The sequence below is a fragment of the Phyllosticta citriasiana genome, assembly GCF_038021145.1.
Source record: "Phyllosticta citriasiana strain CBS 120426 chromosome Unknown IWZ02scaffold_27, whole genome shotgun sequence".
In the NCBI taxonomy this organism is placed as follows: Eukaryota; Fungi; Ascomycota; class Dothideomycetes; order Botryosphaeriales; family Phyllostictaceae; genus Phyllosticta; species Phyllosticta citriasiana.
In genome coordinates this window covers 16,304-38,024 of record NW_027117304.1, presented here as the reverse complement: position 1 = coordinate 38,024, position 21,721 = coordinate 16,304, and the positions used below count along the sequence as shown (strand labels likewise).

General features: G+C 55.9%; 8 protein-coding genes across 8 annotated transcripts; 4 read left to right on the top strand and 4 right to left on the bottom strand.

Moving 5' to 3' along the window:
* The first annotated feature begins 350 nt into the window (after positions 1-350).
* IWZ02DRAFT_165430 (uncharacterized protein) lies at positions 351-2,938 on the top strand. Its single transcript, XM_066762129.1, has 5 exons — positions 351-507; positions 562-694; positions 744-1,028; positions 1,076-1,823; positions 1,867-2,938. Exons 1-5 carry the CDS (start codon positions 437-439, stop codon positions 2,856-2,858), a joined length of 2,229 nt encoding a protein of 742 aa, XP_066617411.1. The 5' UTR covers positions 351-436; the 3' UTR covers positions 2,859-2,938.
* A 2,658-nt stretch (positions 2,939-5,596) lies between these two features.
* On the bottom strand, positions 5,597-6,413 carry IWZ02DRAFT_165378 (uncharacterized protein). The gene is made up of 2 exons (XM_066762128.1): positions 5,897-6,413; positions 5,597-5,835 (listed from the first exon to the last, which is right to left on the bottom strand). The coding sequence occupies exon 1, from the start codon at positions 6,379-6,381 to the stop codon at positions 5,905-5,907; it is 477 nt and encodes a 158-aa protein (XP_066617410.1). The 5' UTR covers positions 6,382-6,413; the 3' UTR covers positions 5,597-5,835; positions 5,897-5,904.
* Positions 6,414-7,019: 606 nt separating this feature from the next.
* On the top strand, positions 7,020-8,084 carry IWZ02DRAFT_495403 (uncharacterized protein; the record flags this gene model as incomplete). The annotated part of the gene is made up of 4 exons (XM_066770140.1): positions 7,020-7,191; positions 7,239-7,599; positions 7,656-8,007; positions 8,064-8,084. The coding sequence occupies 4 exons, from the start codon at positions 7,020-7,022 to the stop codon at positions 8,082-8,084; spliced, it is 906 nt and encodes a 301-aa protein (XP_066617409.1).
* A 798-nt stretch (positions 8,085-8,882) lies between these two features.
* On the top strand, positions 8,883-10,791 carry IWZ02DRAFT_472598 (Dfp1/Him1, central region-domain-containing protein; the record flags this gene model as incomplete). The annotated part of the gene is made up of 3 exons (XM_066768964.1): positions 8,883-9,320; positions 9,505-10,641; positions 10,693-10,791. 3 exons carry the CDS (start codon positions 8,883-8,885, stop codon positions 10,789-10,791), a joined length of 1,674 nt encoding a protein of 557 aa, XP_066617408.1.
* A 1,398-nt stretch (positions 10,792-12,189) lies between these two features.
* On the bottom strand, positions 12,190-13,179 carry IWZ02DRAFT_437950 (uncharacterized protein; the record flags this gene model as incomplete). Its single annotated transcript, XM_066766679.1, has 1 exon — positions 12,190-13,179. The coding sequence occupies one exon, from the start codon at positions 13,177-13,179 to the stop codon at positions 12,190-12,192; it is 990 nt and encodes a 329-aa protein (XP_066617407.1).
* Positions 13,180-17,572: 4,393 nt separating this feature from the next.
* On the bottom strand, positions 17,573-18,240 carry IWZ02DRAFT_165281 (uncharacterized protein). The gene has a single exon (XM_066762127.1). The coding sequence runs from the start codon at positions 18,159-18,161 to the stop codon at positions 17,706-17,708; it is 456 nt and encodes a 151-aa protein (XP_066617406.1). The 5' UTR covers positions 18,162-18,240; the 3' UTR covers positions 17,573-17,705.
* An 812-nt stretch (positions 18,241-19,052) lies between these two features.
* On the top strand, positions 19,053-19,627 carry IWZ02DRAFT_165264 (uncharacterized protein). The gene has a single exon (XM_066762126.1). It carries the CDS (start codon positions 19,219-19,221, stop codon positions 19,507-19,509), a length of 291 nt encoding a protein of 96 aa, XP_066617405.1. The 5' UTR covers positions 19,053-19,218; the 3' UTR covers positions 19,510-19,627.
* Positions 19,628-20,525: 898 nt separating this feature from the next.
* On the bottom strand, positions 20,526-21,544 carry IWZ02DRAFT_165062 (uncharacterized protein). The gene has a single exon (XM_066762121.1). It carries the CDS (start codon positions 21,403-21,405, stop codon positions 20,842-20,844), a length of 564 nt encoding a protein of 187 aa, XP_066617404.1. The 5' UTR covers positions 21,406-21,544; the 3' UTR covers positions 20,526-20,841.
* Between the last annotated feature and the right edge of the window lie 177 nt (positions 21,545-21,721).

The window sequence follows — 21,721 nt, the reverse complement described above, 5'->3', positions numbered from 1 at the left end:
GGCAGGTTGGTCTGTGGCTCAGCAGATCAACTTGACTTGACGCACGTCGCCCCGCACAGGGCACGACGGCGGGCGCAGCACGGGGGAGCTGAATGAGGAGGGGTGGAGTCTGCAGAATCATGACATTTACATGGTGTTGAGTCCGCAGATAACCATCATGTAGGCAGCAATGTTTTCCAGTCATTACCTAAGTGCCCAGGGCTGCCGCCTCGAACCATGACGACGCGCAAAACAAGCCGTTCCGTTCAATTCTGCGGCGTCTGAGCTTGGGCCACACCGCCTTGGCTTACCTACCTATGCCTACCAAGGAACCAGCCAACCAACCAACCAACCAACCAACCATACATGTACTGTTCCGTCCACATGCCAGCAGCCCAATCCATCCTCTCCCAACTTTCTTCTCTTTGACTTGAGATACCCCTGCTGCATCTTTACCATGGCCGGCTGGTTTGCATCTTCCAACTCGGCCCTCGACGATCAGGTCGAGCGCGCCACTTCGTCCAGCTTGTGAGCTCCCCGCGCCGCCGCATCGAATCCGTCCTCACTAACTCATTCCCACAGGGAGGACATTGCGCTCAACCTCGAAATTTCCGACATCATCCGCTCCAAGACCGTCCAGCCCAAAGAGGCCATGCGCTCGCTCAAGAAGCGCATGGGAAACAAGAACCCCAACGTCCAGCTTGCCGCCCTCAACGTGCGTGCCCTTTTACCGCTCCCCAACTGCCCTCGTTGACCAGTTGCAGCTCACCGATACTTGTGTGAAAAATGGGGGCGATCATTTCATACTCGAGATTGCCTCGCGCGAATTCATGGACAACCTCGTTTCACTCCTCAAGGCATACGGGCCCGCCGAAGTCAACCAAGACGTCAGGAACAAGATACTGGAATTGATACAGTTTTGGGCCATCGCCGCAGAGGGCCGTCCGCAGCTCATCTACATAACAGAAATCTACAGGTCGTTGCAGCGCGAGGGATACCAGTTTCCTCCGCGCCAAGAGGTCCTCAGCAGCATGTTCGACAGTAGCGCCGTAAGTGCCTTTCAACGCTTTTAGAGCCTCCGCTTAGACCATCATAGCCACCCGAGTGGACCGACTCGGATGTCTGTCTGCGTTGCCGAACCGCCTTTACCTTTACCAATCGCAAACACCACTGTCGCAACTGCGGTGGCGTCTTTTGCGGCGCCTGCTCAAGCAAGAGTATCGCTCTGCCACATTTGGGAATAATGCAGCCGGTGCGTGTGGACGATGGTTGCCACGTCAAATTGGCGGACAAGAGCCGGGCAACGCCGGTTCCCCGAGGTTTCGACGCCGCAAAGCCCGCCAAGACGCTATACCAGGGATCGCTTGAGCCTCGAAGCGCAAGAGTAGAAGACAGCTTTGACGCAGATTTGAAAAAGGCCTTGGAGATGAGCTTGGAGGAGGTCAAGGCAAACACCGGCGCCGGCTACGTCCCGCAGTCACAGCTGCGGTCCAAAGCACCGACCAACGGTCAAGTGCAGAACGAGGAAGAGGAGGACGCTGACCTGAAGGCAGCAATCGCTGCTTCGCTGGCAGATATGGAAGAGCAAAAGAAGAAGCACTCAGCCCAATTCATGCAGCATTCTTCGGGAGACGCGCCGGCGGTGGCGGCGCCGAGGAATGACTATGAGCTGACGCCTGCAGAGGCCGAGAATATCAGTCTTTTTGCTACACTGGTCGACAGGCTACAACATCAGCCCCCCGGGACGATTTTGCGGGAGCCACAGATTCAGGAGCTGTACGAAAGCATAGGCAAGCTTCGACCAAAGCTGGCGCGGACGTATGGCGAGACTATGAGCAAGCATGGTGAGTTGACTCGAGCCATTCCAGGCCATGCTAACATTTGCAGATACTCTGCTTGATTTACACGCCAAACTTTCGACAGTCGTGCGCTACTACGATCGAATGCTCGAGGAGCGCCTCTCCAACACGTACAATAACTCTGGATGGGGCTACCAGGCCGCGGGATCGAATCTCTACCCTAGACTCGCCTCGGGCGCTCCTGAAGCATCTGGACCGTCGGCTGCTGAAAGCTTTTACACGGGCAACAGCGAGCCGTATGGAAGACCACAATCCATGTTCTATCAAGGCCAACCGCAGGCTGCACCATCCTACTCAAACCGCCAGTCTATGCCGCCTCAACCATATCCGCCTGTCCCGGAACAATATCAACAATACCCGCAACCAAATCACGGGCCGCCACAGGCCCAACCGGCCAGTGCACCGTACCAGCAAGTACCTCACAGTGAGGGCCCAAGTTCGTTGCAAGGATCGCCCCAGCTGCAAAGAAGGACGTCCGCAACGGCACCGTCGGTGCCACCCGCCGGGCAATACGCGCCTTCGCAGCCGTCAATACCAGACGACCCCAACGCAGCGTACTACTACAACAGCCAGCCGAGCACGGCGGCGCCACAAGAGCAACAACAACAGCCACCGCCGCCGCAGCCCCAACCCCAGCCGTCTTCGCCGCAAATGTATCACCAGCAGCCCCCTGCACCACAGCAGCAGCCATCATCTTCATATTGGCAGCAGCAGCAGCAGCAGCAGCAACCTACGCCACAACAACAACAACAACAACAACAACAACAACAAGCGCCGCCTCCGCAACAGGCACCGCAGGCCTACTGGCCGCAGCAGCAGCAGCAGCAGCAGCCTCAACAGCAACAACCCAGTCAACCTCCTCAACAGCAACAACAGCAGTACGCCCCGCCCCCGCAAATGCAGCCGCAGCAACCGCCGCCGGCGCCGGCAATGGCGACGGGGTACGGCGCCGACGCTTTCCCGGCTGCCCCGACACACGCGCCGACGGCGCCGAAGGAGGAGGCATTGATTGAGCTGTAAAGCTGTGAGAATGTGGGCAGACGGAGGGAAGGGAAGAGAAGGGAAGGTGGGTGAGTTTGAGAGGATCGTATGTGTATATGTGTGTTTTGGGTTGTTGGTCGGTCGGCCGGTGAGATGGAGTGAGGTATTTACCTACCTACCTACCTACCTTCCTACATATCTACCTTGTTGGCTTGTATTGAGAAAGTGAGGTAAAGGGAAGGAAAGGAAATGAATGGATAAGGGGGAGAGGAAGGGAAGGGAAGGGATGGATGGGTAAGTGGGTGCGTGGGACAGGCAGGGTGCGATGCGAGTCGAGGCAATGCCCAGCGAATCGAGATATTTCTCTTCTTCCTCTTCTCTCATTTGCATGTCTGCCACTTGCTTCGCATAATTTGTCGATTGATTGGACCATGGCAATCATCGTGGGCGCGGCTTCATGGGCGTTGTGGGGATTGTGTAGTTAAGTAGGTCGCTGTCCATTTATTCATTTGCATTTCGACGGAACGACGAAGGGCGAAAGTAAGGGTGAGGTAAGGGTGAGGTAAGGGAATCAGTATTTCACGGTGAGATCGCGCTTTCGGTCGTGTCTTTGTGGTCTCTGGCTGGCACGGGGGACGGATTAAGTTGATGGGTTTGTGTGTATGTATGTGTTTAGGTAGTTATCCGGGTGGTAAAGGGTAGATGGATCAACAGCTGCGGTAAGTTGAAGCATGCGACGCTGACGCAGAGAGAGAGAGAGAGAGAGAGTGTGTGTGTGTGTGTGTATGTGATATGATGTCTTTCTTTCTTTCAGGCGTTCATTTCAAACAGCTACGTATAACCTAACCTACCTATCTTACGTGAACTGCCAGGCCTTACGGCCTTGGCGAAGAGAGGGCAGGGAAGGAGGGTCTCTTTTCCTTCTCTGCTCGTCTTGACTTACCTGTACTCAAACCACCATCCCATAGGTACCCCTTGCTTGATTAGGAGTACGCACGCAGGACAGCCCCACAGCACCTATAGCAACTCGCCTCCCACCTACCTGCCTCTTCGCACGCACGGGCATCACTCCCGGTCCACCCACGATCAATCAATCGACAAACTCATTTCAAAACCAACGCCTGCCTGATTCGCCGTCAGCACCGCGCTACAGAAACGAGCAATGTACGTGTATGTATGTGTGTAGTAAAAGGGGGTTTTTTGGGGGGGGGGGGGGGGGGGGGGGGGGGGGGGGGGGGGGGGGGGGGGGGGGGGGGGGGGGGATTTCAGAGTTTCATGCCGTGCGTAATCAAGGCGCGGATTCTCCCGTTACAGAGACCGAGCGTCAGATGGGGTTGAAACATATTTGGATTGTGGCATCTCATCATTTTCGTTGGTTGTGTTGTGTTGTGAGTGAAGGAAAAACTGGTGACTTACGGGGTGGTTCTTGGAGCTGTTGCTGTGCTTGTGGTGTGGTCGGTCCGGTCTCTGCTGTCAACCGTCTGGCCGCCGGCCTGCTCGTTCGTCCATCCATCCGTCACCAGCGCCTCGACTTGCTTAGCCCAGCCCAGCCTAGCCCAGCCGTCACGACTGTCCTCGCCTGTCCCTTGTCTGTCTGTCTGCCTGTTGTCCAACTCCATCCGCAGGTATGAAGGTAGGTAGGTATGTTGCATCAATGACCATCCCCTTCTACTTCCAATCCAGCAGCTGGGGCAGATCAGACCAGAGCAGACCAGACAAGGGAGTAGAACTCAGCCAGCTGACGAGGCTCTAGGCGCAAGGCAAGGCAAGGCGAGAGGAGGACGCATGGAAGCGTCGGCGTGGGCGTCGGCGTGGCAGCGATGACGACGTCGTCGTGCGTTGCGCGAGACAAGCAGTCGCAGTCGGAATAGCGAGCGAGCGAGCGAACAGGAAATTAGACGGGCAAGCGGCGTCACAAGCCGCCGACGAGACGCGAGAATGAATGATGAAATCTCAAGGCTGGCAAATTGTTGGTGCGGCGGAAAAACATCGACGCGCTTTGTTGTTTCCCCCTCTCGGCACATTCGTTTTTCCGACCGTTTGCCCGCCCGACCCAACCACCACAACCACCGAACCCTGCCTTAAGGTAGGTACCCACCCAGCCCATCTCGGTTCGGCAAGTGTACTACTACTACCTTGCCTACCTGGTACCCAACCCACACACGGCAACCCGTCCGCCTTGCCAGCGTGATTCGTTCGTTCGTTCGTTCGTTCGATTACTTTACTGTAGTTCGTTGTCGCTCGTTCCTCGTTCCTCGGTCTCGGCGCTCTACCTAGGTACCTACTTACTGTACATTACATGCTGCCTTACCTTGCCTACCTACTCGGGAATCGGGACACGGGATTCGGTTGAGACGGACGGGACGGCATTTTCTCTGCTTGCCCTCTTGTTCCTGGGGTGCTGCTGCCTGGGTTATTGTGCACAATATCTTTTTTTTTTTTTTTTTTTTTTTGGGTTCTTGATTTGCGGATCTTTTGTTGTGCTTGGGTGAAAGGGAATGCGGGGGATGTGCATGTGTGGGCTCTGTTTCCTGTGCTGTGGTGATGGTTTTGATGGTATTCTGAGATGCATGTGTATGTGCAAAGTACTTCTCATCCTACTATTGCCGCCAATCATGTCCTCGCCTGTCTCCCTCCCTATTGTCCAGATGGCCGCGTGTTCGTCCATTGAATGCTTGTCTGCAGTCCGCCATGCACTTCATCGCGTCTGTCCAAGACACTTTCTTCCCCATGCTCTTCGCGCGCGACCTCCTCGTCGGCCCAACTACCTGTACCACAGCGCAGACGCATTCGTCATTTCTCCCCCAGTGATTGCCGTTCTTCTTACCGGATAGGAGGGTCGGTGCCACATGGCCGCCGGTGCCATGGGCAAGATCGTCGAGTTGGATGCGCACCTCAGTTGAGCAGCGTCTCGAGTCCCAAGCAGCAACCCGCGGCGCGATGCGCGGAAAGAGACCGTTCGCCGAGCGCTGCAGCGCCAAAAGCTCTCCAATTTGCATCATTCACCTAGGCCTGTCTAAGGTCATCATGAGGATCAGGCTCGGTGCGTGTGCGTCGTCGGTGGGAGCGCTACTCACCGAGACATTCATTTCGACGTGGCAAAGGCTTGTTTCGCCCTCTGCCAATCCGACTCCCCAATCGAGATGCTGACGAAAGCACCGCCAGACCGCCTCGCCTCGACCCAGAATCTGTCTGGCTGGCAGTCGTCCTGCTCGCCGTCGGCATCCAACGTGACCAGCAGCACGCCCTGCGTGTCCCAATCCGGGCCGACCGCCACGATGAACAGCGTGGGGTCGAATTCTTTGGTCTCGGCGAGCTGCAGGTGGTGGTTTACTATGGCCGCCAGGTCGCGGCCGCAAAAGTTGGAGTGTGTCGGTGGTTTGACACAGTCGCCGGGGCGGTGAATCTCGCACTCGACTTCGCAGGCTTCTTGCAGGCGGACAAGGTCGGCGGTAGAGATGTCGAAGAGCGTGTAGAGCGCGGCGGGGAGCAATGGCATCTCGTCACGCCACTTGCCTACTTCGGGCACTTTCTGGGGTAAGGCGAGAATGTCGTTGGCCATGATCCGGAACGAGAGGTATCGGAGAATGGAAAGAGCGGGAGAAGAGCGACACAGATCAAAGAAACAGAGTAAAGCCGTCAACGAGTCTAGGCCGATGGGATGATGCAACGTGCGACGCGTCGGATCAGCAGCGGACGAGGATGGCAGGCTTCTAGAAGGTCTGATGAAGAAAACGAAACCTGGACAGCGGGCGGCCTTGGGACAGCCTTATGAAGGAGACCAGATGGAAGGACATGGCTGCTGGCCAAAGCACTATTACGAGGGGCTTTGCCATTGAGGCGTTGCGCTTGATGAAACATGCGACAAAGACCGAGATAGACGCGACGACAATAGATCAATCCATGGTGGTGATGGGGGATTCGGGCCGGCATGGGAAGCGGTTTCAGCCTGTTCATTGTCTGGGGAGGAGCATGGCCGAGTCTCGGTAAAGTTGCTGCCACGCCTCGCATCACTTCCCCGCTGGAGGCCCAGAGCTGTAGCCACAGTAGCTTGACATCACCAGTCCAACGGCAACTGCGCCAGACTGCCGTGGGTGGACTTTACCTGCTGCGGCCCACCTCTCTCTCTGCTGCTTAGAATAAATTCGACCCAGAGCCGTCGACAGCTTCAACCCCACCCTCAATCGAGTCGGCTCCAACATGCCCCCCAACGGCACTGATCGCAATGCTCTCGTCAATCGGCAGCTCCCGGAGATGGAGCTGTCAGACGGCACGGCGGCTTCCCTGACCGGTCCTCCGCCCCCAATTCCTCACTATCTGAACCCTGAAGGTCGCGCTCGCTTTCGGTTCGGCGTCGAGGGCAACGCCATTGGTACGGCGCGCTCCCCCAATTGACGACGCCTGTGCTCACGATACAAGTCACTGGCGGAGCTGGAACCCTGGCACTGGAGGGAGCCCGCGCTTTGCTCGAGCACGGGGTCAGCGGCCTTGCGCTCTTCGACATCAATCCAGCCCACGCCGAGGCGGCAATTGCGGCGCTGCAGCGCGACTTTCCCGACGCCAACGTTATTGCCAAGAAGGTCAACGTGACAGACGCCGACAATGTCAATGCCGCCGTACGCGAGACGGCCCAGGAGTTGGGGAGCGTCGACGTCCTGTGCTGCTTTGCCGGCGTCGTTGGCTGCACGCATGCGGTCGACATGGCCCCAGAGGAATGGCGTAGGGTCCTGGAGATCAACACGACGGGCTCGTTTCTTCTGTGTGCACAGGCAGCGGCCAGGTACGAATCTAGTCGGAGCTGCGAGTCTGGACCGGCTAACCGGAGAATCGCTGCAGGCAAATGATTGAGCAAAAATCCAAGGGCTCCATCGTCTTCATTGCGTCCATGTCGGGCCACAGGGTCAACTACCCCCAGCCCCAAGTCGCGTACAATGTCTCCAAGGCGTCGCTGCTGCACCTCAAAAACTGCCTGGCTGCCGAGTGGGCTCGCCACGGCATTCGCGTCAATACCATCAGCCCCGGCTACATGGACACGATCCTGAATGAGGGACCGGGCCTGGAGAGGGCGCGCAACAGCTGGGCTTCGCGCAATCCAATGGGAAGGATGGGTCTGCCCGAGGAACTCACAGGGCCTCTGATTCTGCTCACTTCGCACGCAGGAAGCTACATCAACGGTGCAGACATTTTGGTGGACGGTAAGACGCGACTTTGCACGTGGCTGAGCATGGCTGACTCGAGCGTTAGGCGGGGGCCGTGGTGTTTTAGACGGGCGTGGTAGACGGGTAGACGCGTTGTTTACATGGACAGCGAAAGAGACTTGTTATTCCGATGCAATGCAGGCGGTGGTGGTACAAAAAAGTCTCGGCGGGGCCCATTGTCGTGGTGGCAGTTGTTTGGTATTATTGTGGAGCTTGTTTTGGTGTTTGTTTATGGGGTGTTTTGGGCGCAGAGCGCCGCAGCATGGCCGTGAACAGACGGCATCAAGGCCGCCGTCGTTGGTTGTAGCAGAAATGAGGGCTCAACGGCCATCCCGGATGCGAATGGACAAGTGCATCGAGCAAGGAAGGTCGTCGAAGACTGGGTGCAGCTTCGGTCTGGTGGTTGGGCTTGGGTTGTTGCTACGGGGCGGCCTTGGCTTCGTCGCTTACTTCTGCGGACGGGAACGCCTGCCTTAGCGCGACTGCTGCCGGTCGAGCACCCACCGCAGCTCACAACAACACGACGACGTGACCACAGCAGACAGCCTCGGGTCGCTCAACAACAACTCCATCCGCCTCTCCCAGGCTGTTCCCAACCCTCGCTGGCCTAAACCCCTCGTCCGTGACATCCAGGCTCCCTCTGTCCGCTGCCGACTGCCATGGCCTCTTCCGCCCTCTAGACGCCGCCGCCGCCGCCGCCATCGAGACGTGTAGCAGCGCGCGCTACCCTACCCTACTCTACCCTACCCTACCCTACCCTACCCTACCCCTCGAGCCAGCCGCCGTTGTCTGCTTCTCGCTGCCTCTGCTATCCTTACGTATGGCAGCAGTCTCAATCCCGCCCTCTCCGCAGGCCCTCTCCACCATGTCTTCTCGCCGCATGCCCTTGGCCAACGTCCCCAATGGCACCAACTCGCCCTACCGACCCCCGGCCGCCGCTGCAACCAAACGCAACCGCTCCTACGCGAGCGAGCAGCGAGACCTCACGTATGCTCAGCAGCCACCCACCAAAAAGCTCATTGTCGAGGACACCGACGTAGAGAACCGACGTCACGTCTTGCTGCAAAAGACTCGCCAGAGTCAAATTTCTGCATCCCAGAAAAAGCAAGACATCACGCGCGACTCGAGGCTCTCGTCCAGACCCGTGGAGAAGAGCGCAAGGCCCGCCCACGACAACCTCGAGACGGTCCGCCAGTGGCAGAAACACTATAGGAAGGCGTTTCCGCATTTTGTCTTCTACTTTGAGAGCATACCCGAGGATGCACGGACCAAAGCTACCAAGCAGCTGCTGGCTCTGGGAGCGGTATGACGTCTGCCTCCTTTGCATTTGGATCGACGTGCTAACACCCTGCAGCGCGAAGAAAAGTTCTTTTCCAAATCAATAACACATGTCGTCACCCCCGCGGCCAATCCCGCCCGAAAACACACACCAAGATGCTGGCCAACCGCGCACCATCAACCCGGCCGTCCTCGACCGCGCGGCTGAGTCTCGTTCCAAAATAGAAAGAAAGTCTGGAGACATTCTGCTCAAGGCCAGGGAAATGGGTTTGAAGATATGGGCTATGGAGAAGCTGGAACGAGTACTCAAAACCATGTTCTCCGGAGAGACTGGAGAGCAGCCCCCAGACTACCACACCCGCGGCTCCACGACCACACTCGCCGCCAAAAGCCGGGGCGCACCGGACCTTGAGCAGCTCCTGCGCAACGAAAAGGTCAATGGACCCGCCGACAGGGACCTGGCCGTGTCCACCAAGGACGCAGCCCACTTCCGGGGCTTTTACGTCTATGTTCACTGCATGAATGGAAAATATCGCCCAACCATCTTGCGAGACTATGACAAGCCGCGAACGAGGGAAGAGGGCAAGTGGCCGCAATTCCGTCTGACTGGGCTGGGGAGGTGTCCTTTTGTGGAGGATCCGCATCACGTGAGAAAACTGCAGCAAGAGCAAGGAAAGATTCCCAAGATTGCCAGGGCCCGTGTCGAGTTGAATCTTCGGGAGTTGGCCGCAAGGTCAACGGCTACCACCTCCAGAAGGCCTCTGGCAGAAAACGGCAACTCGACACGGCGCCCATCGATATCAAACGACGAACACGATCATGAGTCGCGTTCCAGGCCCCTAGAGGCGCCCAAGATTATCCCATCCAAGGGCAAGGACACAGACTCGGCGCCCCTCTTTGGCAGTGCGCAGGCAAGTCTGCGCACCAAGCCTCACTTCATTGGCGGTGTGCCCGTTGCGTCCGGAGTCCAGCCCTCCAACATTACCTCTGCAATTCAATCACAGCAAGTGACTTCTTCGACAGCCGCGGCGCCAACTGGTGCCGCCGGGCAGAGCAAAGCGTTCCATCAACTCAGCCGCAAGGTGCTGGAAAAGAATAGTGCTCCAAACAGCGCAAACTCGTGGACAGACCTTCGCGCCACGATCAATGAGCCTCACGCGCCCATCCAAATGCCCAGGCCCACCAAGCGCAAGGCCCAAGACACTCTCGGGGGCATCCACGAAGAGGACGAAGAGGAAGTCAAGCCCAGACAAGTGGTTTATGCTCGCCGAAAGAAGCCAGTCGAGAAGGAACCCAAGCCCGGCTACTGCGAAAACTGCAAGGAAAAGTTTGAAGACTTTGATACGGTACGTGTGTCGATGCAAGCGATAAGAGACCATGCTGACTTCCTGGAATAGCACGTTGTTAGCCGCAAGCATCGCAAGTTTGCTCTTACTCCAGACAACTGGAGCGAGCTCGACAGTCTGCTCAGCCAGCTCGAACGACCCGTTCTGTGATTTGCACTTGGGGGGTCCGTGGTACTTTCTGCCTGACGATATTCCATCTTCCTTTTTTGTACCCCCACAACTATCGGCAATATTTCTGCGCGCCCCAGTGATACCGACCCGCGTTGTTTGGAGTCTTGAGTCGGCCTTTTTCCTGTCTGCTGCTGCTGCTCTTCTTCGTCTGCGTATCGTTTGCGGGAAATCTTTTCCTACTACTGCTGCTGTCGCCTCCTCTTTGTCGTTTTCTCTCTCTCCGCATGTCTGTATGCGTATACGCACAATACCCATCTTGACTGCTGCTGCTACCGCTAGTGCTGCTGCGATTGACTACCTTACCTCGTTAGCTTTTTCGGGCATTCATTCGGGGCATTCTGGAAGGGAGGAAAGAGACGAAGGGGTGGGGAAGGGGGGATGGGGTGGGGGGGCAGGAGCAGGATGGATAGGCCCTGCTACTACTACTACTACAACTACAACAACTACCACGACTACCTGGTTTATCACGGTAGTACTCTTCGTTTGGGCATTTCCATGGCGTTGCATACATCCATCAGTCCGTCAGTCAGTCAGTCAGTCAGTCGGTCACTTTTTTGTCGGGCATCCATCGGTCCATCAATCAATCAATCAATTGATTCAACTCGTTGAACTGTCTGTCAGTTTGTGTGTCTGTGTATGTGGGAGGACAAAAAAGCCAAAAAGAACAAAACAGATCAGCAGAACGTTAGCAGAGGCCCCGAGTTGAATTCTTGACCTCCGCTCACGTCCCCCAGCCAAGTACTCATTATTAGACAATGAAGTGGTGGATTATTGCCGAGTACCCTTAAGCAGTGTTCATGCTTGCGTTTCCCAGGCTAGGATATCATCCACGCATGCTTACTCGTCGACTGATGCCTTGCTAGTAAACTGGCGTTTTTGGTCCATGTAGCCACCGAACTGAAGACGCACATTTTGCGCAGAACACGTCCGGCAGAGCTGCTCTGTCAACTCTTTCGGTAATTCTGACTTCAGCAGCTTATCTACTGAGCTGCAGCCTTGAGGACTTCGTTCGTTCGTCAAGGGTGAAGGTTCGCAGGCTTTCCGGCAACCTCAAAGGTAAGCAAGTGCCTAGCAAACATCAAACCTTCATCAAAGCAATCCGTGCTGAATGTTTTGCCATCATTTGGCTGGCTCTGCCTTGTCAACTATACTGACCGCCAACTTGTCTTGGAGTCTAGCCACGCCCGGATACCCAGAGCCACGTCCAGTCCAAGCACTGCCTGATCGACCGTCGTCCTACTCCTTCCTTTTCTCCTGCTTCAATTCCTTTTTATCCTGTGTCTCAGCCCATGGACTCCCCGAAATCAAAATTAGAGCCATGACGATGTCCACTCAACCCAAGCCTTCCTCCAAAGCCATGCCATTGTGGATCGTCCCTCACTTTCCGCCCACTTGTGCTCGAAGCCCCCTCACGAGATATCCATCGGCGTGTCGATCCTGAGTGCCTGCGTCCAGATCCTCAGAAAGCTTCTTGACAGCCTTCTTGACATCGTTCAAGTTGAGCCAAGCCTGCTTGCTGGTCCTCGGCGCCTCAAGACGCTCCCTGACCACGTCATCCATCCACTTGATGCCAACGGCGTGAGCCTTGGCCGTCATCTGCGAGAGCACGAGCAGATGGTAGGTGAAGGAAACCGTCCAGTCCATCGGTCCACGGTAGTCATTCACGGTACGTCCACCGGTGTCGAAGTCGTCGCCGTCCTCGCGCTTGTAGTTCAGAAGGCGGACGTGGTCCTTGCCCTGCTGCTCGGCGACGGGCTCGCGCAAGTGAAGGGGAATGGCGTTGTGGATGTAGCAGCCCCAGTTCTTTTCGATCGCGTTGACCCAAGCCTCCCACCATTCCTGCTCGGTCAGGCCCATGGCCTCGTCCCACTGCTCCTTGGTGGCGAAGTCCGACCGCTTGGGCCACGTGGGCTGCTTCTGGGTCATCTCTTTGCACCAGCGCACCAAAAGTGGCTCGTTGGGCATTGCGAGCTGGTACTCTCCGCTTGACTGCTCTACAGAACCCGAACGACGCATGACTTCCGCAGCCAGCTTCTCAGCCATCAGAACATCAGCCAAGATCAAGCCCGGCATTCCCGTGTCGTCTCCCTTCGCGAAGCGATTCTTGATGGCCTTTTCGAGGCACTTGAGAACGGTACGCTCGCCACGCTCGGACAGGTAGCGAGTGTAGAGCGACTTTAGCGGGCGCATGAAAGCAAGAGCGCAGTCAGAGATTGGCTTCTTTTCGTAATGACCGTTGAGCGCATCGTTGAGGTTGACGGTGTCTTGGGTCGTAGTCGTAGGGCGGAGATGGGCGTGCTCCGGCTTGCTGAGGACCTCGTTCTCGAACTTGACGGCCCATTCGCGGGTGGCATCCTCACGGGACATGTTGGCGAGAGAAATGTTCGGGGAGCATGAAGACGACGAGTGTGCAGAATGGAGTCACGGAGCTGTATCTGTGTCAGAACTAGTCGAGATCATGCACTTCGGCCAGAATCTCACAAGATTGGCGAGGAGAGGTCGTGGATAAGAGTTGTGGAGCTCTGGGCCAATGTTTTGGGACGCGCTCAAGCGCAGATCAAGATTGCGAGGAGCCGAAAAGACGAAGTGGAGAGACTGAACGTCTTGAAAGGCGAGCGAGTTGGTGGAGAAGCGTAGCAGGTTGCTGCAGTGGAAGTGTTGACAGCCCGCTCAGATCATGAGGTTGAATTCAGGACACTGGAGTGGTGGATTGGAACGAAGGTGTCGAGGTCAAGCTCACCGAGTCAATAATGTTTGGAAGACACCGCCGTGTGGCTAGAGGCAGGTATCGAGGCAGGAGTGCCATTCTGGGTAATTCAGTGCGTTGCTACTGTACTGAACTGAAGACGAAAAAGTGTCAAAATCGAGCCCAGGTGTTGAAATTCAAAGTTGCAACAATCCTCGACGTCATCCGGTTCCCCACTTATTCTTTCTGGGTTTGCAACGCAAATTGGTCCAATGCACCAAGGTTGCAGACAAATTGGCTCAGATATGTTCATATATTTGCTCACTTCCTGCCGGCGTTCCTAGCACAGCCAGCCAAACAATGCTGGCCAGTGTTCCGTCAACACACACCGACTGCAGACTTTTGACAGATGATTGCCTCCACGCCATCGGATAAGAAGCCTCTTTGCAGATTTCAACAAGTTTGCTCAGTGCCATGCAAGAAAGCAGGACCAGTCTATTTCTCCATCGTCTACAACGGCAGTCTATGAGCACTTGAGACCCCCTGGAATATGTCAGGTATAGACCCACCAAAAGATGCGATCAGATACGAGCCTACATGCCCTCAAATCGCCAGCGAACTCATTTGCTTAGACAATTTCGCCTGTGGGAAGGTGAGTAGTTCACCGCGCAGGTATGAGGGATTGAGCGACAGGTGGCGCTGCCATCACTTCAAAATTTTGAGCGAAATTTCACGCGGGAAGTCTTCATCTATATAGTATGAAACAATTAAAATACAAAAGATAACTCTGCAATTTTGCATTCTCTCAAATCTAGCGCGGACCCATTGTAAACAGTGATAAACGACGCTTTTCGTTACTTCGTGCTGACTCTCTGCTCAGACCGTGCTTTCAACATAGATATTCTCAAGAATGTAGACATCATGACGTTGGTATGGAGTCGTAAAGTGCATGATCTGAGGAATCGAAAGGGTTTGGTAGACATGGTTCATCACCGAAATCCTTGAGCCGCAACCGTAGACGCAAAATCATCAGATTTTGCAAAGCCATACCCTCAGCTTCCAAGGATTCTTCAGCAAAAGACCATCATCAGCTTTTCTACAGCCCCCTTTCCCATGAAACTCCTTCTATGTCGCTTTTCACCTGTCCTCTCGTGTCAGTCACTGCCAACGTTTCCGGTATTCTTCCCACACTGCGCGAGTAGCGCACTGCAAAACTACTCCACATCACACTACATCACAACCACACTCTCCAACCAGAAGTGCTCACACACCAACAATTCGCAATTCCCAAATCTCCAAGGTAATTGGCAGAACAACAAACCCTCCTAGCCTTGCCCCGTCCCCTGAACCTCTCTCCGCATCCACCCACACACCCACAACGCCCACCGCCGACGCACCAGCAAAGGAAGCGCAAAACGGCTCCTTGCATCATCTTGCCCCGCCCCGCCTCATCCGTCATGTCGCCTTGGCATCCATCCATCCAGCGCTGCGCTGCGCTCCACCCCACTCCACTCCACTCTGCGCATGCATGTATGCATGTGCGCAACGCCCAAAAGAACCGGACAACAGAGTCTCCGCGGCAAACCAACACCATATCTGATTCACCTAGACGACTGTCCAAGCTGCATTGTACATACATAGCTGGCCAAGGACGAGAGCAGGAGAGAAGGAAAGAAAGAAAGAAAGAAAGAAAGAAAGAAAGAAAGAAAGAAAGAAAGAAAGAAAGAAAGAAAGAAAGAAAGAAAGAAAGAAAGAAAGAAAGAAAGAAAGAAAGCAAGCAAGCACACGCATTAGTGCAGAGGACCAACAAGTCAACGACGCTTCGCACCGTACCGTACAGTACCGGCCTGCGCGATTAACTGATGGAAAGCGAGACCGAACGAGGAGGTCAGCCACACACGTGCTGTGTAGACTACTTTACTGGCTGGCTGGCCGGCTGGCAGGCTGAGATACGAGACGAGACGAAACACGAACAGAAACAGAAAACGGGCGAAACAACGACAATCGCTCCATCACCACCACCACCGCTATGTACCTCCACTTTGTACGTATACCCATCCGCTTGGCGGGCAAAGCAGCATAGCAGCATAGCAGCACGCAACAGCAGCACGCAACACGACGTCAGCCTTGGCGCGCTCTCAGCCAGGCGGTGGGTGGGCGCCTAGGGTAGGTAGCAGCAATCACGCTCTCCCTCACAGTCTGCACCGCTCCATGACCCATCCCATCCCATCCCACCCACCTCCTCCTCCTATCCCTCAAACAACTGACTGCGGTGCGTGGTGGTGCAGTGCCAGTGCACGTTTCTTTCCTTCTTCCCGACGCTACACACGCACCGCGGCGCCAAGTGGTTCCGCCGGTGCTTGGCGAAACCCCCTCTTCCCCCTCCCCCCTTTCGTACACTCCACTCTCTCTCTCTTGGCGGCACTGGTGGGATCGTCGTGGCTACGTATCGATCGGTGTGTTTTTTTTTTTTTTTTTTTTTTCTTCTGAGACGCAGCCAGAGGCTGCCGTGGGAAGGTCCGCCGAGTGACGGAGCGGGATTTGGATGGGATGGGATGGGTGGGATGCGGATCGGCGGTGCCAAGAGTCTTGGGATGGTTTGGGATAGGATGGTCGAGGATGGATCGATGGATCGATGTCGTGTACCTACCTGCTTGCTTGTCTGTCTGGTTCGGTGGATGGGCGGATGGGTTGTAGACACTTCTGTACTTCATTAAAGAGGGTGGCGAAGGAGAAAAAGAGGGTGGTCGTTTAGAGGGAGTCAGGAGGAGCACTTGTGTGGAGGGTTGGGATCTTCCAGTATACGGGCATTCAGATGTATGCCGTCCGTCTCTTTGCATATAGTTGTACCAGTGGTCAAGGGGAGACAGACTGTGAATTGATTAGAGCGTGATTGGCGTTGGTCATCAGGGAGATGAGGTTGTTGAAAGTCGAGTGAAGGAAATCTCTCGTCCTTTACCTACCTACATCTGTCCTCTGCAGTCTAAACGCAGTAGGCACTTGACTTCGGCTAAGGAAAGAAAACGACTGCGTGACTGGAGAGAAAACGTGGAGGAAAGGATGTCGTACACCACATTGCCACATTCTGTCACTTCTCCCACAAACTTACTCACCTCTCAAACAGTCCTCTCTGCCCAGTCTCTGTGCCACTTCCACTCACCTTACCCATCACCTCATCCATGAAACCCCATCCACCTTTCCACGCGTCCAACGCCCGCCCCGCTCAGCCAGCTCAGCCTAGATTAGCCCAACAACACCACCACTACCACCACAGAAAGCTTACCGAGCCTTGAGTCAGCATGCCACAAACCTAACCGCAAACTAAACCTCATCCAGAGAGCCACACGAAGCACAGCACCTCCATTCTCTAACCAACGACAACAACAGCAAAAACAGCAAAGCCACGCTCGTCACACCATCACCGAGCGAGTGCGGAATGGCTAGCTGGCTGGCTGGCCATGACGTACGTACGTCGCCGACTGGTTGGCTGAAACTGCCTGGTAAGCTAAGATAGCGCGACACGCATCCACCACCTGTGCCCATCCATCTATCCATCCACCCGGCGCACCGCGGTTCCTAGAAATAAACGAACCACCAGGAGGCCATACGCGTCGCTCGCGCGTACCCGTGGCCACGGCAACGGGGCCGGCCGGCGGGGGCGTAGCGTAACGGGCGTGCCTGCGTGCCGGAGTGGCGGGGCTACGCTACGCTACGCTACGTCCCCTTCGTTCGTTGGCTGGCTGGCTGGCTTAGAAATAACGAACGGCGTTTGGTGCTCTATTATTGATGTCGATGATGGTAGTAATGGTGGATGTCGAGGTTTCGGTATTTCAATTGTGCGTTCGTACGAGGTGGCTTGCTTGCTTGAAATATCAGAGCGCAAGTGTTGAAATGCGTGTCATCAGAGTCAGTCAGTCAGTCAGTCAGTCAGTCAGTCAGTCAGTCCGTACTGTAATGGTCGACTCGTCATCGTCCGCGAGCCATCGACTCTGTCGTCCCGCGCATTCCGCGTATCTACGGCAAAGAAGGATAATCTTCTGCCTCCCCTCTTACCTTCCCATCTACATGCCATCAGCAAAGAAATGCCACCCGCGCCGCTTCTACCGTAGCCGCAAGAGTCGCAAAAGGAGGCAAGGTCATCGCGCAAACGCCAATGGCAGCTGAGAAACCTCTCGCGCACAGCGTTTGCAGCGAAGCCGAAGCTTACTCAAGCACTCAGAAGTGACCACGGTGCAGCGGCGGAGCGCATGACCAACGCAAGCACAAGGTACGGTTGGGTCGGGCCGCCCGGCAAGAGGGCGCTTGCGTGCGCGCGCTCAACCGCTCGCAGGTCCTTCCATGCCTTCCGTTCTGTGCTTCCCGTTCGGCAGTCTAGGTAGGCCGGGATCGCACTTCGGTCGGCACGGCAGAGGACAGGGAAACCTGGGCGGGCGAAGCAAAGACCTAGGCCAATGCCGCCGAATACCTGGCTTCGAACTACATCCAGCGACCTGGAAAGACGCGTCTGCAGGTGGCGACGCCGATTGTTCCTCGTCGTGTTCAGCCAGCTGAAGAGAGAGTTGGAGCTGAGGGCGAGCATATGGTGGAAATAAGGTGAGGCGAGATCTTTTCTACCGATGCTCGCCCTGCACGGGATCGAAGACGTAAAAGCGTGAAAAGTCATAAGAGCAAACAGGAAGCTTGACAACGAGGATGACACAGAGACGAAGAAAAGAAAAAGGAGAAAAAAAAAGAAGAAGAAGAAAAAGGCGCGCCAGATCCCGCGCGCACCGCTTGCTCGATCGCAGAGTCGAAGCAGGCAAGCCGGGCAGCGTACCGATGGTTTTAGGTGACCGACGACAACCTCCCTGTACCTACCCAACCAGGCAGGCGGCGGCGACTTGGACGCTTTCAGTCCCTTGGCTACCCCACGCAGGCATGCCAGGGAGGCCCTGGAGTCGTTGTTGAACGCCCTACCCTAACAACGACGGCACGGTGCGAAGGCATCTGCGCGACGAAAGAAATTTCATTGGCGCAGCGGGTCCATGTGTAATGGAGAATGGTGAGGGAGTCGACGCGACGCGAAAAAGTGTGGAGGAAACGTAAAAGCGGAAAAGACGTTGCGAGGACGGGGCGCCTCTCTGCAAGGCGACATGCAGGACCAATTCTTCGAGGAGCGACGAGAGATGAGACGAAAAGGGAGAAAGAGATGACATTTCGAAAGGCGACCTCTGCCATGAATCAAAATGCCCCGTCATCTCAGACGGCGTCAAAGGAGAAGTTCGTCGTCGGCATATTGAGAATTTTGGCAAGGGTACCTCCGCAGAGAGACGGACAGACGGACGCATGGACGACGCAGACGGCAGCCCAATGCCGAAGAAAATGGCGCAGAACGGCGGCTCCCGCATGAACCTGGTCCCCGTCTAGATTCGCTGGGAACATGCCTGCCTGGCGTGTGGCCTCTAACCGCACGTCGACTCGCCGTTTGATTTCCCCCGTCGACGCCCTCCTCTCTGCGCCCGACGCACCTGGCGAGAACCACGACGCGTCGTCCGCGGCAATCCGCATTGATGACACCGGTGGAGGCTGGCGCCTTTGAACACTCGCGTGCCGGCCTCCCCGTTTCAGCTGTGTGTCAAGGGTCGGGGGCGCCGTACCTGTGTCCTGACGTCGGCGGCTGATTTTGCCATTGTCGCCCTTGCTTATTCCCTCAGTCAGCATGCCGACCATCTTGCATTTGCATGATATTTGGCTCGCATTCGTGTCCGGCGTGGGCATGTGGCTGGATGGCCTGCCGTTTGTCCTTTGCGATATTTTTCCTTTGCTCTTCGCTTTTTGACGTCTGCTGCAATCCTAGCCAACCGCTGCAATTTTGCCGATCCGATTGCCCGAAGCGGCAGGATCCTTGGGGTCCAGCGTTACTGCCGATTCGACCTGCCGAGCTGCACCCATGTTGTAGAGAGAGAACAGGCTGTCCAAACAACACCACCTCTTGGCAATGCGTATCTACTACAGCTGGGCGTCGTCCATGAGTGTAGATAACTCGGCTTCCTTCGGTGCGGCGCGGACATGTTCCGGAGCATCGCGACAGCTGCTGCTCCTTTTCTCTCGTCCAATTGCGGACGTAGAGGATGGAAAGACGCGCGGGTGGTGTTAGGTGAGGTCGCCATGTAGGTTCATGTTCGCTCCAGCCTCGGATCCGACGGCGATGCGATGTGATGCGATAAGGTGCTGGCTGCAGTAATTGCGTGTGCTGGCGGCGGCGCCATGATACGCGGCATTTTTTTTTATTATTTTATTATTATTTTCGAGTCCTTGAGCGATGATGCGGGTTCCCTGTCCTGGCCTTGGTTATCGTCCTTTGTTTCGAGGCATTTTTGCCGCCCTGCGACCAATGATGGTTCCTCTCATTACCGCTCGGTGATTTCGGCTATGCGGCGCGAGGCGGGCGGGAGTTTCCTGTACCGGGGAATTGGTAGGGACGACAGTCGAGGGTGGTCAGCGGGCAGCGAGCCCGTCCACTATGGTTTCATGGCGCGTCTGCCGAGAAAGCTTGGGAGGCGTGGTAAGGCTGCGGGAATAGTCGCAATGAATCGATTGGCGGTGGAAAGGGAGCGATGGCCGAAACAGTCGGCGCTGGATGAAAGAAGGGTGAGATATGAAAGTAGAGGCAGAAACTGCTGGCAGTTGGAGAGCGGCAGGTACCTCGAGCAAAGTCAAGGAAATAGGTAGCGTTGTACTGTACTGTACACACTATCCACTTAGCTCCCGTCCCGCGTTGCCGTCACGGCATTGTTGGTTGTCTCCAAACCACGGCACTTCAACAAGCGTTTCCGCTCAATGTTTCGGCCTTCGCAGTTCCAGAAAATCGTGCCGTCATTCCCGTCAGACGCGTCCAGCCCAACCGTGGGGTTGTTGCGTCCTCATTCACACCTCCCACCATCACCTTTCTAACACAGCAATTCGCCACGTGAGTAAGACTTACGTCGCTGAGGCCCTCCGGCTGTCCCGCCACCGCGAAAGGCGACACAGTAATAGGGGAAAAAAAAAATGGAAGAAATAAGGCTAAACGGCGTCCCCGAACCAAGAAAAGAAGGCGTAGCTACATGTACCTAGCTAGTGCTGGAAAATCGCTCGCTCAGCCCTATCCGCGCGTACCGACCACACACCCACCCTCGACACCTCTCGTGAACACACCCAGACCATTGAACCGCATCACATTTTTGCATTGGACACCCTGACCCTGTCTTTCTGTCTGTCTGTCTGCCTGCCTGCCTATCTGTCATCGAGCCGCCTTTGACTTTGCTGACCTGGCGAATCCCTGCGCCGCTCTGAGCAAGCATGGCAATGTCCAGCATTACCGGTCACTGAGGGATCTCCGAGACTCGTCCAGGCTCCGTCACCTTGTAGAAGCTGCGAAGAAGGGCGCGGTACGAAGAGGTCTGGTGTGTCAGACTGCAGACCGACCAGCCAAACACGCCAGTCTTGTGGTCCCTGCAGCTGTCAAGCAATGGACTGCTGGGGTTTCGGTTGTCCATACTGCCTAGGTATGCCGTCATTGGCATTTTCTCACAGAGCAGTGGTGGCAGCAGAAGCAGCAGTAGCCAGCATGCAGAAGCGTCCAGAAGAAGGTCAATCAACTGATCCACGCGTACTCCAACTTGAGCTTGTGGACAAGCAGGCAGTGGAAGTGGTAGGTACCTAGTCACTCCGTCTGTGCATCCGATTCGATTCGCCACCGCACATTCATCGTCAGGTACCCTTCGGCTCCGCCCCAGCGAACGGTCGGTATGTGCGTCGTCCACGGCTTTCTGTGGAGCGTCCCAAATATTCGCAGACCTTCTAAAACAGGGGGTGTGAGTGGCGACGGCAATCACTCGGTGGCGACGAAAATCCCCCTGACGACTGAAACCTGTACCTACCTGCATGTCGTGTGCTCCTGGGCAAGGGATCTAATGGTGATGAAGGAGTGGGAGAGAGACCAATAGACTGGCATGACGTCCGTGGAAAGGCGGAAGGAGAGCACACACGCCTGCTCCTATGCTCGAACATTTTCACTGCTTACCCACCCACCCACCCGTCCATCCATCCACCACCCATCGTCCGTCTCTTCGGCGCCGCAACGATGCGTAGTCCTGGCGTAAATGCCTCACCCACTCACTCACTCACTCACTCACTACTCACTCTCAGCCCTACCTCCCTTACCCCTACCCCTACCCCTACCCCTGTCTTCCCTGTCCAACA

What these genes read in the sequence shown, in the direction of transcription:
- IWZ02DRAFT_165378 (XM_066762128.1), bottom strand. Translation starts at nt 6,381, where the DNA reads ATGGCCAACGACATTCTCGCCTTACCCCAGAAAGTGCCCGAAGTAGGC.
- IWZ02DRAFT_165264 (XM_066762126.1), top strand. Translation starts at nt 19,219, where the DNA reads ATGATATTTGGCTCGCATTCGTGTCCGGCGTGGGCATGTGGCTGGATG.
- IWZ02DRAFT_165062 (XM_066762121.1), bottom strand. Translation starts at nt 21,405, where the DNA reads ATGCAGGTAGGTACAGGTTTCAGTCGTCAGGGGGATTTTCGTCGCCAC.
- IWZ02DRAFT_165430 (XM_066762129.1), top strand. Translation starts at nt 437, where the DNA reads ATGGCCGGCTGGTTTGCATCTTCCAACTCGGCCCTCGACGATCAGGTC. An exon ending in CGCGCCACTTCGTCCAGCTT is followed by an intron (nt 508 to 561) that starts GTGAGCTCCCCG and finishes TCATTCCCACAG; the next exon opens with GGAGGACATTGCGCTCAACC. An exon ending in CGAGACTATGAGCAAGCATG is followed by an intron (nt 1,824 to 1,866) that starts GTGAGTTGACTC and finishes TAACATTTGCAG; the next exon opens with ATACTCTGCTTGATTTACAC.
- IWZ02DRAFT_165281 (XM_066762127.1), bottom strand. Translation starts at nt 18,161, where the DNA reads ATGACTTTTCACGCTTTTACGTCTTCGATCCCGTGCAGGGCGAGCATC.